Below are 16,530 nucleotides of genomic sequence, written 5' to 3'. Positions count from 1 at the left end.
CTGAAGGTGTCATTTTTAAAGTCAACGATAAAAGAGAGAAGATTGACTCCATCTTTAAAGCTAAGGAATTTTTGAGACATCAGCTTGGGCCGGAAGAAGAACTTAAAGATGAAGAATCCAAGTCAAGTGACTCTGCTACTTCGGGAGCGGACGAGGACTCTGTGGGGGAAGCGGGAGCGGAAGCAACAAAAACTGTGTATGACTTTAGGGATAGAAAACCGAAGTAAGGGCAGAAGGACTCTGTAAATTGCTCTCTGAAGTAAAGAAGATGCTCAAGTAGTACTCTCACAAAAAATAACTTAGTAATATAGATGATGTGTTAAACAAGAACTTCACAAGTATATTGTATCACTAACACTTGTCTTACTAACATTTAGATTAACATGGAAAGGATCTCCTACTCTTGGGTTTTTAGTTAGTGTGGGTATCTTTCCTTTATCCTTAGATGTAGTCCCCCTTCCTTTATTTTTCGTTGTAGTTAATAGTCTTATGAAAAATAATAAAAATACCCTCTCGGGGGTTTAAAAAAAAAAAAGAACACTATTACCTTCCCACCGAAGTAGTACCTATTTATCTACTTGCAATTTCTTGCTTTCAAACTCCTAGGTTGGCAGGAGCTGGGGCCAGAGACGGGAGCTCACTCCGTCATGCAGCACTAGGGTCTCAAACTGCTGAGCTACCGACCTTCCAGTCCGCAGCTCAGTGTCTTAACCCTTGAGCCACTGCGGCCACCAAGTTGGTGCCAGTGATTAAAAAGACAAATTTCATTCTAGGGATTATTAGGAAAGGGAAAATGAAATGGCAAATGTCATAATGCTATTATACTGCAATCAGACTCCTGTGAAGAGTTTTTGCCAACCCATCTCAAGAAATATACTGTCGAGCCAGAAATGGAACAGAGAAGGACAAGCAAATGTCTGGCGTAACCACGACTGGATTTACCTGGACAACCACTGAGCTCGCAAGGACCCTGGATGCCTGAGGAGGGGCTGGTGTGCTGCCACCAAAGCTGCCACTGTATCCGCAGCCTTGGCTCACCTTGGCTGAGGCCAACCAGGTGCTGCCCACAGTCCCAGCAGCCTGGCACGATACATTATGTCCTAGGGAGGTGGGAACAGATATTTTCTGGGGAATCTGGGCAGGTTCAAAAGAGAAGAGGGCAGGAGCAGCCCCCTCGGAGAGAGAGCCAAGGGAGGTGGGCAAAGCCCACTGAGGGAGCAGGGATGGCCAGTCCTTGGTAGCACCCTCCAACTTGTTCAGGAGACATCCAAGTTGCCCAGGAGAGTTGGGATTGGCCCCCTGGTAAGTGCAGGCTTCCCTAAAAGGAAAGTGTTTGGTTTTTTAAATGGGAAAGCGTGCATAAACAAAGTTGGAAGCTATAGTGGTTTATGCACCGTGAGGAGAGAAATACGAACTCGACCACCACCCATACTAGACACTTGAGGCCAACCAAAAAAAAATTGATCAGCAGTAGATTTGGAACACACAATAATAGTACTTCTTCAATCCATGAATCATTTACATTTACGGAATTTGCTGCTGGGTTAGGTTGGAATGGCACCACTGGTTTAGAACTAGATGGCTTTAAAATGACATTAGACAAATTCATGGAAGGTAACAGCCATAATAATAGTAAGCCAGACAGCCAAATAGAACCCTTGCCTTCATGTGGAGATCAGTGAAGCAAATAGTAGACAAGGTAGAACTTTAATATGATCCAGCAAAGCTGCTCATATGAGATTTTTAGGACAGTTTGAATATTCACTGTAATAAAATATGGATGCCAAAAACTCTAAAAAAAATCCCCATGTTTGGCCAGGGTTGAAGTAAAAAGCCAATGAGGGCTTATAAACCAAGGAATAAGTATTTGATGGTTTTCCTTTGGAAAACAGCTGCTATCCGCCAAAGCAATGGAGGGATTTTGCTGCATTACACCACCACCCTCTGGTCTTCATCTTGGACAAGTGAATCACCTCAACCCCTTTGCTCCCAAACACTGAAGCTGCCTCTTTTCAAGGTAGGTTTAAGGACAGACATTGTGTCTGCTGGGGAACAGATCAAATGAAAGGGAAACACAAGCTACAGAGGCAGCCACAAAACCTACGCATCACCACTGATTTTGTGCTACCCTTTCAACATATTAAGAAAGTGACGAATTGGGATGTGGAAATCCACCAAATACTTACAAATAAAACAGCTTTTCTCTCTAGAAGGTCATCCCGTATACAGTCTAAGGGGGGCTTTTATTTATTTCACTAGCCCCCACCCTCAACGCACGCATACTTGAGAGAGAAAAGATTCCTAATCATTCATCTCCTTTCCACTATTGTCTCTGTGCTTCCATCTGCTCTTGGCTGGCAGGGGAGACTAATTTGGCTAGGACAGCAAAGCTTTTATCTTAGACTACATGGGCACTCAAACATGAAGCAGTGGGTACTGCAAAGCGATGTGGCTGATACAGCTTCCCTTTTCACCATATGTGCCTCGTACTATGCCAGGGAAGGGCAGAGCAATGCCAATCTGATTCTAAACTAAGCTCTTCTCAGATTATAGTGAGGGCTGCATCTACTGGCTGCCAAAGAAAAGTCTAAGTTCCATGCCAAGGAAACAAAGAATCTGCACATGCTTCCATATATCTCCGTGTCTGGATATTACGTTCTGCTTCCAAGAGTCAGCTTGTTCAGAGCATTTGGAAGCAACTGCAGGCCAAGAGAGCAGGCAGGCGGATTAGCAGTTGTCCTGGTACAGTGGTTGCTAGTCCAAAGAGGAAGGAGAAAGTTTGGAAGTAAGAGCATGGGACAGTATTGATTTATTAGGCTTTACACACCATCTTAGTGGGAGGGAAGGGGGGCATGGTATGGCCTGGTCTCGCCAGACCTCAGAAGCTAAGCAGAGGTGGCCCTGGTCAGAAGTTGGATGGCAGACCACCAAGGAGGACTGGAGCCGTTCTGCAGAGGCAAACCACCCTCTGTTTCTCACTTGCTTTGAAAGCCCCTTGCTGCAGTTACCATAAGTCAATTGCAACTTGACAGCACTTACGTACATGCACCATCCTAGTATGCAGGATCGGGGTAGGTAACAGTGACTTGTACATGGTAACATGCGTAACAACAGTGACTGGGTTTCTTTGCTGATGCTACAGCTCCAGTGCAGCAATGGGGCTTCCACATGGTGGGCTGCCCCACATGTGCCCTGCCCTAGTTCTGACTTCCGGATGTTAAAAACCGTTCTAAAACAGAATGGTGTCACCCAAAGCATCATTTGCTGTCACATGCTAGCTGCCCGAAAGGCCACTAGTATAGCTTCAGAACAGTCAAGACTCACTTTGCTCTAAATGGGCTTTGGCAGCCGAGGGCCCAGTATTATCTTCAACAACTTCCCAACCTTCCCGTTCCTTCCTTCAACACCTGGAGTCCAAGCCTGCTGCTCAGCAGCTCCAAACAATTTCTCCTTCATCTCTGCTTCATATATCCCACCTCCAGCTGTTAATTTAACAGAATAGTTCTTCCAGATAAAGGAGCCGTGAGAGGCAGCTGCTCCTGCAGCTCGGCTGGTATTGTGAATACACGCACATTTGAGCCACAGGCTCCAGAGCAGCTAGAATTGGCTGAACGTCACACCACCACCAAGGACAGCTTTCAGAAAGGCTGCTCATGAATGCACATGTGAAGTGACAGTGGCCCCAGAAAGATAAGCTGATCCCCCCATCCCTTTCTGGCCTGCTGGTCTCTCTTGAAAGAACAAGATGTCCTACACCTAGCATCTTCCTCCACACAACAGCTGTTTATGCGTGGCTTTCTGTTAAGATCTAAGTTGTAAGGTCAGGATAATGCCTCACTTTCCCACAGGTGCAATCCGTTTCTGAGACGGAGCACAATGAGAAATATGTTCAAGATCTTCCCATCCAAGAAGAAAATGTGATTTAATATGTCTATAATCAGAATGCCAGTGTAGTGTGGTGTGGTGGTTACATCAGTGCACTAGGATCTGGGAGACCCAAGTTTGAATTCCCACTCTGCCCTGGAAGCTTGCCGAATGACCCCGGGCCAGTCACACATTCAGCCCAAACTACCTCCCGGGGTTCTTGGGGGGATAAAACAGAAGAGAGGAGAATGATGTACGCTGCTTTGAGTCCCCACTGGGGGGGAAAGATGGGGTATAAATGAAGTAAATAAAAATAAATAATTAATTAAAAGGCTACAAATGAGTCCAACAGCTCTGTGGTATGTTATTTTTTTCTTAAACTGAGGTGTTCCTTGCTTGAAGAGGTTTCTTCACTTGATCTTAGCCATAAGGCCAAGAAGCGATTGCTTGAAGAGGTTTCTTGATTGATGCGCTCATGGCAAAAAAAAAACTTGTTAGATAAATGATGCAGAATACATTTGTTTTCCTTTACAGAGATTACCTTAGCAGAGGAAAATGTAATCAGGGAAGCAGCCCCGGGTGGATACATCTCTAGCCACAGTTCTACATGGAACTGGTGATTTCTAAAGAACAACCACATTGCCACAAACCACAACGAAAGCCCCATTCGCAAAGTAATTTCATACATCTTCCTGGTGGTGGGAAACCCTGATTTTTTTTTATGCACAAGGAGCAGTGCCCGAGAGTGGGAAGCTCTGCTTACGTGTCTCTTACGGCCATTTCACACACTACCATTTTACAGCAGGGTAAATATTACAAATCCAACACCTCTCTGCTTCTGTGAAAATACATCACGAAGACCATTTGTGAGGGTCACAGTTATCCACACTACGCTCCCATGGTATACATGCAGATGAAGCTCCCAAATCCTGCTCACATGTTGTAGTGTACATTGTGCATCTCTGGTAAATGAATGTTCCCTCTAAGCTGTGGAGTCTTGTGAGCAAAAATATTACTTTGTGAGCTACTGGCATTAAAGTTGTGAGCGAGTGACTTGGCTACTGCATAAATCAGTTTGCTCTGGAGCCCTCCTTCCTGAGCGAAGACAAAAATGTGTGAGCCGGAGGCTAAAAAACTATGAGCTAGCTCACACTAACTCAGCTTAGAGGGAACACTGGCCAGCCACTCTCTCTGCCTAACCTCTCTCTCTCTCTCTTTTTGTTGCAACTGGCTAATGACAGCAACATCTCTGGAATCTACTGTACACGGCTATTCTGAAGGTAAAACGGGGAAGGGACTGGAGGAGCACGCATGTCACACTGAGCTCCTTAGAGGGAGGGGATAAAAATGTAACAAATAACTGCAAGGTGGATCTGAAGAAAGCAAGACCTTCAACGGGTACAGGAAAGGAATGTGAGATGGGCAAAATGATGTGCTGTTCTGAGAGATTTCCTTCTCTCATAGTGGCTTTTAAGTAGCACGGTGTAATGCTTGGAGCACCAGCTTAGGCCACGGAAGCCTGCTGGGTGACCTTGAGCCAGTCACTTTCCCTCAGCTCAACCTACCTCACAGGGTTGTTGTGAGGACAAAATGGAAGAGAGGAGGATGACGTAAGCAGCTTTTGGATCACATTGGGGAGAAAAGGCAGGGTGTAAGTGTCCAAGTAAATATAAATAGATAAATAAAAGGTGCTTTAAGTAAAAAGATAAATCAGAAAGTGTACATTTTTTTTAAAGGGGGAAAATCCAGCATTAATTAAAGAATAAGGTTTGTTTTCACTTATTTGTATCCTTTCCTCCTTATAAAGGAGGTCAGTATGAGCTACATAAAGTAACCCCATTTGATCGCTGTAGCATCCTTTTGGGTAAATTAGTCTGGAATTTATACGGCTGATTTGAGGTCACTTTGGGAAACTTTATGGCTGAGCTGAGCTAGGTCATCCTTCCATGACGATGCTGGTGTGTCCAAGTCAAAATGCAGGCAATGATTTAACATACTTACTTGTATTCTAGACTTGTGTCAAAGCAGCACTCCTCTAACGTATCCAGGGACTTCATCAAAAGTAGATTCATTTGCGTGCCGGATACCTCACTGCAAGAAATTAACCAAGGAAAGGATTTTCTGCTCTTAAATTTCTCGTCTTGGGGAGAAGCTGTGACTCAGTGGTAGTGTACATGCTTGGTATTCAGATTTTTTGAATAATGCTCTGTAAGTTGCACTTGTTAAAGTGCTTGTGTTTACCTAGAAGGCATTGTTCAGTGAACTGATATAGCTTTTATCTACCTTAACACAATTCACAGGTTATGCAATCACAGGACTTACATGGACAGCCAGTCATCACCAGTGACAACTACAATCAATATGCAGCTGTAGTTAACTTCTCTAACCGCCAAGTACCCTAAATTATTTGGAATCTTCAAACATTGATAAAAAGTGGACAAGCATCTCCAACCTGATCAAAGCAGAGAGACAGAAATCATCTACTCCCTAAAAACATGACCCTGTTGTCTATGCTACGATCAGCACAGAGACGCAGGGCATCTGCTTAAGCCACACTTCCCAGTAAGAGATATCTGAGACAAATGATGGTGGAGGGGGTCAGCACTTCGTGCACACTGAGGAAGCCCTTCTTCTGTCAGTAATGCAGTTACAAGTAGTAGAGAGAGGTGACAGAGTTAACGTAACAACATAAGAAGAGACCTCCTGGATCAGACCAGTGGTCCATCTAGTCCAGGATCCTGTCTCACACAGTAGCCAACAAGTTCCTCTGGTGGGCCAACAACAGGGCACAGAGGCTGAGACCTTTTCCTGATGTTGTCTCCTGGCTTTGGGATTCAGAGGTTTAGTGCCCCTAAATGTGGAGGTTCCCCTCAGTCACCATGGCTAGTAGACACTGATAGACCTATCCTCCATAAATCTATCTAAAGCTGTTTATTTCTGTGGTCATCACTACACCCTCTGGCAGCAAATTCCACATTTTAATCACTCTCTATGTAAAGAAGAAGACTTGTTGAACAGTTTTCTTTCTTTCTTTCCTTCTTTCCTTCTTTCCTTCTTTCCTTCTTTCCTTCCTTCCTTCCTGCCTGCCTGCCTGCCTGCCTGCAGGAAATGTGTTAATTTTGAATGCTGCCCCATGTTTAGACTAAACTCCTTGCATGCAGAAAACTATAAAAAAAATGCCTCCCACATGAACACATCCCTTGCATTCCGTTGTGGTACAGACATCTCTCATTCTATGGGTTAATATACATAGTGGCTTCTCCCATTACAGCCAAGCTGCTGCAGCACAGCTCCTTCACAGGCCACGAAGACAGTGCCAGAAGCCCCGTGTCATTTGGATGGAACTCATACCAAGGTTGCTCCCCACACCAGCAATGCCCATTCTGAGAACAAGCAAGAGGAGCAGTGGCCTGGGACAGAGCCACACCAAGACGACCACCCACACAGCCTGGAGTTTGTTTTTTAAAAAATAATAACTTGGGTTTCTTTCTAACAGAAAGCAGCAGGTAGTTCCCAGTGTAACATGAAAGGTAAAAGGTAAAGGTTCCCTTGCTCGAAAGCCAGTCGAGTCCGACTCTAGGGTTGCGGTGCGCATCTCCGTTTCAAAGCCGAAGAGCCAGCACTGTCCGAAGACGTTTACGTGGTCATGTGGCCGGCATGACTAAACACCAAGGCACACGGAACGCTGTTACCTTCCCACCGAGGTGGTACCTATTTATCTACTTGCAATCTCTTGCTTTCGAACTGCTAGGTTGGCAGGAGCTGGAACTAGAGACGGGAGCTCACTCCGTCATGCGGTAACTTGGGTGTCGAACTGCTGAACTACTGACCTTCCACAGCCTGCAGTTCAGCGTCTTAACCACACTTGAGCCACCGCAGCTCCTTAACATGAAAGATGGCTCCCCAAATACTGCATCATTCTGGAGAGGACCATGATCAAAATACTGGAGCAAATATTCAATATGTTCCAGTGAAATAATGCAGAGAGATGTAGGAGATGGGAGCTCAAGAGCCATAATACATGACAGATCATGAAATAATCTTTCAAAAAGCCTTGGGAACTGTTGGGAAATCTAAACATGTTGCTCTGCATCATTTAAATGCCCCACATGGGAAGGCAGAAAAAAGTTATTTACACACCTGCTGCACAAGGTAATCCATACCTGACTTTCTCTTCACATAGCCGTGAGACAAACATCCCCAAGGCAAGGCCCATGTGAATTTGAACGGCCTGAGACTCATCAGCATTTGGTTTCCCAGGAAGCATGGCAACCAGCGTATTCAGGACTTCCTCCACCTTCTCCTTGTAGGATACAATAAAAACCGGCACCAAGAGGGACAAAGCCATGGCTGCACAGGAACGCGCAATGGCACTGGCGGTATTTTCACCAGAGTAAGATTTCTAAGAGACAAAATAATTTTTAAAAACTGCTTCTCATCCTTTTCCCCACTTGAAGAACATTCATCCCACTGCACAGAATTGTAGGAAATCTAAAAATGAAATGACTATACATTTTATTCAGACAGCACCACTGCCTGTAGCTCTGCTTGCTAGTGATTTGTTTTCAGATCCCGAAATAAGCAATTAATAAGCTTTCAACAGGGAAAATACAAGGTTGTTTTTTTAAAAAAAATCTCACTTGCAAAAAAAGGCAGCTGGAACTGAATGACCCTGTTTCTGTATATGTAAATAAAAATGTCACTGTGAATGTTAATTAATTCCATAATTATAGCTTTACTGGAATTTACCGAGAAGCCATTGGGGAGGGGGGATAAGGGAAGGGCAATATAGCACTGTTCAGAAGGATGAGTCAAGCAGAGGAGTATTTGAAACTCCTGAAGAAATGGCAAATGCTGAGTGCAATGAGATTAGCACACCTTAATTTTTATGACCCATGATTCATTTGAGAACATTTACTTAAAAGATTTTTTGTACCATCCCGTCCCCTTCCCATATGTGTTCTCTAGAGACCACCCACAACAGCTAAATGCATAGAAACAGAGATCCTTTTAAAATGTACAGCCTATAGCAATGGACTACAAAAACCTGTAACGGCACAAAGTGATACCCTCCCCCAACACAGACAAAAGCAAAAAAAAGCCACTATGTGATTACAAGAAAAAGAAGGACATGCCTTGCATAGCAATGCACGCTTGCGAGCAAACATAAAAACACAACTGAAACAATAGGAAACGTTAAGGAAAATTATTATTTTTTCTTTCCTGGGGCCTCCGCCTGTAGAAAAAATGTGGGAAACTTACAATTTACAGTGTATTGATAATGACACTCCAATTCAGATTGCAGTAGTCCCACTAGGTGTCTCAAGACATTCGTGAGTCACCCTTTGGGGAGCTGTTTTGGAGCACAGAGATCTTACACAATTAATAACCAGATGGACTCCTTTGGCTGTGCCTGAGAACATTCATCTTCAGGAGAGATGGCAAGATAATGCTGCCGTTGTTTAGGGACCTACCTAGCAGGAAGCAGCATTACAGGGGACTTTTTGTTGCCGCAGCATTTCGAATACCTACCGCTGGCCAGCGACCTCCTTTTATTCTCTGGCCTGCAAGGACACCAAGAGCATTTCAGCACACTCTTGCAATTAGCTGGGTCACCTGTGGCAAGTAACAATTGCCTCCAGGCAACGTCAAATCCTCTATCTCTTTGTGAAACCGTGGGGGAAGAGAACAATGCAGCTCTCTCATTCTCCCTTGGCGCTTAAAACGAGTGTGATTAGGTTAGAATGGAAACACGAGAGCTCAGTGTGAAGCCACAGCACTACAGCACACTGCCCCTCTTGTTTAACTGGGGAAGCACCACGGGGATTGTACATTTAGCACTCTCTCTTCCGCTCTCACCGTGAGGGAATCAGAGGCCTGTCCCAGGTTCAGTTTTCACAAGCCGAGACAGGTGAAAGTGGGAGGGGGGGGGAATTTTCACTTTGCTGTGAATCCGCACACAGAGCGACCTGCCTTAGAATCCATGCAGGCAGATCTGCAGCAATGAAGAAGTAACACACTGAACTTCAGGATCAGGAGCAAAAAAAAAAAGTAGAACTGTTCAGTGAACAAAAAACTTTTTGCACCACTCCACCCGAGACCATGTGAAAATCATTCTCACATCCCATCCAACCAGAAATTAGGAACCTCAGGAAAGAAACAGCGTTGTTATATTTATCACAAAAATACACTAGAGTCTTTCCCCCGCTCCAGTTAAGGCTAAGGGCTTCATGCTGGCCCAGGTTTCCCTTGGGTGTCATTCTTCCTGGGTGAAGCCTATCAAAGGCCAATTATTTCCAGCCTTAGGAAAATATCAAAACGGGATTCCCTGACCTAGCCCTGAACCTAATATGAGGCCTCGCAGTCCATCAAACTGACTGAAGATTGATCTAAGAGCTTCCGGCTCTCTCACACTAGAGCTAAACATAAGGTATAAAACAGGGATGCTGCCCAAATGGCATCCCTGTACTCAACTCTTTGTCTGTCTCACACATTCAGGTTAATTTATCCCATATAACAACATCTTCATGTTGCAAGTTTCCCTGCTATGCCCCACACATCAGCTGATGCTCACTGCAATTCACAACATGATTTCACAATATGAGATGAGTGATTATAAATGTCACGGGGCAGAAGAGAAATATGACACAGGGATACCATTTTCACTGGCATCCCCAAATGGCTTATAAATGTAGTTTTTAGCCTTACAGGGCACTAACTTCCAGGTTCTGAGACGCTACTGCTGCTTAGTCAGTCTTTCATGTGTCACTCCCAGACGCCATCTTACCTATGACTACTCACCCTACTCAAGGCTCACTATCAGCCCTTGCCCACCCTGCACCCTACTTGGTCTTTCACCTATGATCTGATCTTTCCCTGTCTCCCTACAGAAGAAGAAGAGAAGAAGAGATTGGATTTATACCCCGTCCTCCACTGGGAGTCTCAGAGCAGTGTACAAACTCCTTTCCCTTCCCCTCCCCACAACAGACACCCTGTGAGGTAGGTGGGGCTGAGAGAGCTCTTTCCAGAACTATCCTTGAGAGAACAGCTCTGACAGAACTGTGGCTTGCCCAAGGTCATCCAGACTTCTGGAACTTTGAGAAAGAAAAATGGGTACCATCATGAAATAGCTGGCACAGGCAGCCCTAACCCTCCCCACCCCAAGCATTTTTTTAAAAAGCTTCAATTAAATGAAACATTCAGCAGGCAAAATGGAAGATTTTAGGTTTTAGAGGGGCCAAGCAACTTTTCAGGAAACAGCATAATTGTACTTAAGGCCACCCACTGTGGTTACTTTCAGTTAGATAAATTAGTAAGCTTCGACAGTCTGCAAGACTTTAGACAACTGAAGATTTGTGATCAATGAGAATGACCATGAGAAAGAATTCCATACGTAGCAGCAGCTAGCAGGGTGAGACATCTCTTTCAGTTCCTTAAAAATTTAACTTTTGTTTCTCTTCCTACACATCCTTTCTGCAGGTGGGGGAACTTCAGCTCTGGCAAAGGAGTTTCAAGCAAACTGATGCTCATACCAAAGACAAACAGAGACAAGTTTCAAGCTCAGGTTCCCATTACTCTTTAACACTGTGGCTACAACCTGCATCTCAAGGCAGATAGATGGAGCCTGGCTCTCCATTCACACGCAATCCCAACTTCTACAGAAATAATGGAAGGGATCAGGAAACAGGCACTAGGAAGTAACAGCAGAAGGCACCATGTTAACCATGGATGCCACATTGAAGACTGTGTCTGTTTCTACCACAAGGTACTCCTGGGCTGCAGGTGTTTGTGTGCTCTGTAGTGGCAATGAATAAGCAAATTCCTTTCTTCTGCAGTTGACCCATGACTCTCAGTTTCTAATTTCCTCAGCTTGTCATTTGCAAACTATATACCTTACAGAAAGCACAGACAACTACAAAGGCACTATTTATTATCTCTCTGTGAATCTGAGAATAACCAAGAAGACATAGCAAGCTATATCTTTTTGGAATTAAGGTGGATTCCATAGTTACTACTTCCAGAATGTACTTTGAGAAGAGTACATGCCATTTGTAATTCTACCTTCACAAGTGGAAATTTTGTAGAATCCAACTCCGTCTTCTCATATGAAAATTAAATAAATCCCACTCTGTTATCCAGCTATAACAACATACAATAAATATCATTACAACTTTTCTTGTAAATCTACATATACATTTATATACTGACCTGATAAAACCATGGAAAAATCCGACCTTCAGGACGATAATGACTGTCTACAATACTAAGGAGAGTATCTATGACCATGGAGATCCAGTGCTTGGTCAGAAGAAAGTCTGGCTCAATCTGAAAGCAGCAGCAAATGTACCATAAGCAGGTAGTAGGGCAGATCCTACCACTATCCTACCACTCTACTGAGCAAAGTTTGTTTATTTACTTACTTCCCACCTTCCCTTTTGGACCAAGATTGAAGCCCTTCTGCAATCTAAGGAGCCTTCCTCCAAATTAAGTGGCTCTTCCACTGGAGAAGAGCCGCTCAAGTTGGAAGAAGTTTCCTTAGGCTGGAGGGAGGCTACTTGGAGGATGGTTGGATCTGCCCCAGTTATTAAAACTTACCTAAATATTTGCCAAATTCTGTATTTTGTTTCAGGACATATTTCAGTCAATGACAGGAATTCAGTGCTAAATGGGCTACTGCTGACAATCTGTTTGCTGTATGAATTGCCTAACTTTATAGCAATGTTCTGTATTACTGAATATTACTACTGTGTACTCTGAGCAGATATGCGGTAAAAATTGATTGCAGTTTGAACAAAAGAACCAAACATTGGACTTACCTAAAGGTTTCTTCTCCAAGCCGTTTAGCTCATGCCTCCTCTTGCTCCAGGCAGGGCTATGTAAATTTTTGTATGACTCTCCTGGGCCAGAGCGAGGCTGCCCTTCCAGTCATTATATAGCCCAGCTCCATATCTGTACCTTCACATTTCTTTGTCGGTAATTACAAGCTCCCTTGCTCTCTCCCCCCCCCTTTTTTGGGTGTGAAATGAAAGACTTCTGACACAAACCACATGAACCCACCTGGAAGGTTCGTGGGAGGTTCGTGTGGCTCGTGACAGCAGGATGGCACGAACTGAGGTTCATGGAACACAAAGAGGGCCTGGTTCATCACGAATTTTAGTTCATAATTCAGTCGGTACCGATCCCTAGTGCTAACTGCATAGTTCCTTTTAAAAACTTCCCAACATGCCTGTTGAAGGATGTTATGTAGACCCTATTTCCTAGACCTGCAGCAAAAGTTACTACCTGCCTCTTTAATGTATTTCGCCTCAATGGCTTCAAAGGGTCTATACTTTTCTTAGTGGCCCATTTTCTGAAGGCAGACCAGGTATAGTTATACATAGGCCTGGTTGCTGGTCTCCCCACCTGCACCATGAATAAGAACTGTATGTTTAAAGAGATTTACAGCATAGTTCTAACCATCCTTACTCAGAAGCCCCACTGATATCAACTTGGGCTCACTGTCATGTAACAATGCTTAGTTTGTACCCTTGACTAGATAAAAGCTATAGGTTTTGCTAATTAAGATGACAGGTTTTGTTCCCAGTAACACCAACTGCCCACTTGCCAATGAGGTTTCAGACAACAGCATTTCAAACCAGACTTTGAACTGATGAAGACAACATTTCACATTCAGTTGCACTAACATGCTGAGCATGGAAAACTGAAGATCTGCAAACAAAAGCTTTAACTCACATCAAGTCCTTCTTCTGTGTCCGAAGAAAGTCCCTTCTCATGTTTTGCTACAGCCACTGCAAGGCCTGTTAACGCCAGAAGACAATTCCCCTTCACCACAGGGCTGTCCCTGTTGAAGATGTTAAGCCATTTATGAATGAAACAAGAGAAGCAGTAGGTAACAAAAAATGGAAGATGCTTATTGATCAGTTATTATATGGGTCACACTTCAGAAGATACTCAGTCACAACATAGCTCAGAAGGTTAGCACAGGATGGGTTTTCATGAGTTTTGTTTGCACGCCAAGTTCTCATGGACACAGCATTTTTTATTTCAAAAAAGATATTATGAGAGTTTTCTGCAGAATTCCCTTAGAAATTTCCTCCAGTAACAATATTGCTTAAAGCATTCTGGAATAAAGGAGTTTCTGGTTCTTTCCTTGGGGATCTATTTCAGACGTTCAAACCATGTTGTAAGAGTATGAATAATGTGAGAATATATAACACACTGTCTGTCTGTCCCTCTCTCTCCCCCATTTCCCAGGACCAACTGTGGCAAGCTACATGTGAAAGTAGCATGCCCATATCACCAAAAATAGGTCTGTCCCAATAATGCCAAGGTAAAGGGTGGGATCTAAGGCATGAAAGGTACAGTACAGGTTGGGGAGGGGTAATAATTCCCATAATTCCTCTCTATAGCCCCTGCCCCATACTTTTCATCTCCCTATAACACTAACTTCATTTATCACAACGTAACTGGAGGGTAGCAAGCAGGAGGATGGTTCAGTTTCCATACCTGTGGAACTCAGCTTAGAGGGAACACTGGTCCCAATAATGCCAAGGCAAAGGGTGGGATCTAAGGCATGAAAGGTACAGTACAGGTTGGGGAGGGGTAAAAATCCCATAATTTCTCTCTACCCATACTTTTCATCTCCCTAGAACACTAACTTCATTTATCACAACGTGACTGGAGGGTAGCAAACAGGAGGACGGTTCAGTTTCCATACCTGTGTATCACTTGGTATTTTAAATCACATTCTCATCCACTGCTTTAGAAGGTTTAGACTTAAGTCACAAGTAAAGACTTCAGTCCTCTGCTTTCATGTGACATTTGGGCCTCATATTAGGAAGGAGGGCAGAAGAAACAGGGTTACACTGACTTTTCACCCACTAAAAAATTCACAGCAAGATGCCAAGGGTTGGAAAATTTCATGAAACTATCCCCACTTATTTTTTCTGCTCACTATGGGTCACACATTCCAGTCTCAATGCTATTTAAATAGCAGCAGCAGTAGTTTACTCCTGAACTGATTGCAGCCGATTAGGGATTGCATAGGCATCACCATCACACAGCCAGTCATATTTGGCTATATGACAACTCAGTGAACCCAAATCAGAATGAGGACAGGAAGAGACTCTCTCTGACCGGGTGGACATTTTCTCCCTGCTCTGCTGTCATTAGGGATGGACAAAGTATTTCACAGGACAAAGAGGTGTGTGTGTGTGAGAGAGAGGGGGGGGGAGAGGGAGAGAGGGAGAGAGAGAGAGAAACATGCTTCCTTCTGCTTCCCTCGATTTCTCTCAACCCTAGAAAAAAAATGGGTCCCACTCCATCAGGCTCCATAGGAACATTGCTACTTTAAAGAAGGCAGGAATAAACCAGGGCAAGGAAGTTCTTTCCTTCCTCTATATCAAGTTAACAGGACCACCTTAAAACAGAGTTTGCCACTGCACTCTGATGAGCACAGCCTGAAGAAATAGCATTACCCCCTTAAGAGAAAAAACAACTTACTTTGAAGCACCCTTGATTACGTCAGTCAGCATATCTCTGACCCTGAGAATAGAAAAAAATAAGCAGCATGAAGTTTCAATGAAAATAATTCATAAGCCCCACTTGGCACAAACAAGCCCTTAAGCATCCATAAGAACCTAAGAGAAGCCAATGTTGGATCAGGCCAATGGCCCATCCAGTCCAACACTCTGTCACATAGTGGCCAGAAATACCAGGTGCAGTTTTCTGAATTATGCTCTACTAATAATGCTAAAGATCTGGTACTATTGCATATATTTCATTGAAATCCTAATACCCCATTTGCTCTAAAAGGAGGTACGTCAGTATCTCTCCTTATATATAATTCTGTTTTGGTCATGGACTCCCCTGAACATTCCAACATGCTCCGAAATCAGTTGGCTGAATGATTTGTCATTCAGAGGGTCTCCCTATCCACTGGCTGCATTGCTTGAGTCCTGCCTCCAACATTCTAAACGGTTTGCTGTTCCTCTCCCCCCTCATAGCCAGTCAGAACACAGAGGTCATTTGCATATGTGGCCTGATTGGCCTTTGCCTCTAACATTCTAAATAGTCTGCTGTTGCTGTTGGGAGTCCTGAGGTAAAATACATATCCTAATCTTCCTGTGGGGCCTGGAGATCTCCCCAGCCACAGCACATCATTTCCCCTACAGAAAATGTCCCAGCTATTACAATTGATGTCCAGATGACCAAGATCAGTTCTCCTGGAGACAATGGCTGCTTTGGGCAGTGGACTCTATGGCATTATACCCTTCTGAGGTCCCTCCCCACCCCAAACCCTGCCCTCCCAAGGCTCTACCCCTCAAATCTACAGGTATTTCCCAACCCAGAGTTGGCAACTGTGTAACTGGCTATGGAACCACTTTCCAGACCCTTGGAACCCAGAAGACATGGCACAGGAGGAGGTGCTTTTCTACCTTAGCTGCCACTGCATAGCCCCAAATTAACATAAGCCAACCTCCAAGCAGCACCCTGAGATCTCCAGCTATTACAACTGATGTCCAGATGACCAAGATCAGTTCTCTTGGAGACAATGGCTGCCAGTGGACTCTATGGCATTATACCCTGCTGAGGTCCCTCCCCACCCCAAACCCTGTCCTCCCCAGGCAATACCCCTCAAATCTACAGGTATATCCCAACCCAGAT

General features: G+C 44.2%; 1 protein-coding gene across 1 annotated transcript in view; it reads right to left on the bottom strand.

Annotated features, from left to right (window-relative positions):
* Positions 1-16,530, bottom strand: part of FOCAD (focadhesin) — a 175,828-nt gene that overhangs the window by 43,608 nt on the left and 115,690 nt on the right. The window contains exons 24-28 of the mRNA XM_015408559.1: positions 15,367-15,408; positions 13,597-13,705; positions 12,073-12,189; positions 8,028-8,266; positions 5,866-5,955 (exon numbers count right to left, since the gene is read on the bottom strand). Of these exons, the coding sequence (XP_015264045.1) occupies positions 5,866-5,955; positions 8,028-8,266; positions 12,073-12,189; positions 13,597-13,705; positions 15,367-15,408 (597 nt within the window). The remainder of the gene's footprint in view (positions 1-5,865; positions 5,956-8,027; positions 8,267-12,072; positions 12,190-13,596; positions 13,706-15,366; positions 15,409-16,530) is intronic.

Source organism: Gekko japonicus, unplaced genomic scaffold (genome assembly GCF_001447785.1).
Source record: "Gekko japonicus isolate JY-2015 unplaced genomic scaffold, Gekko_japonicus_V1.1 scaffold1344, whole genome shotgun sequence".
Lineage (NCBI taxonomy): Eukaryota > Metazoa > Chordata > Lepidosauria > Squamata > Gekkonidae > Gekko > Gekko japonicus.
Note: the sequence above shows the minus strand (reverse complement) of the source record. Positions and strands in the feature narration are given on the sequence as shown.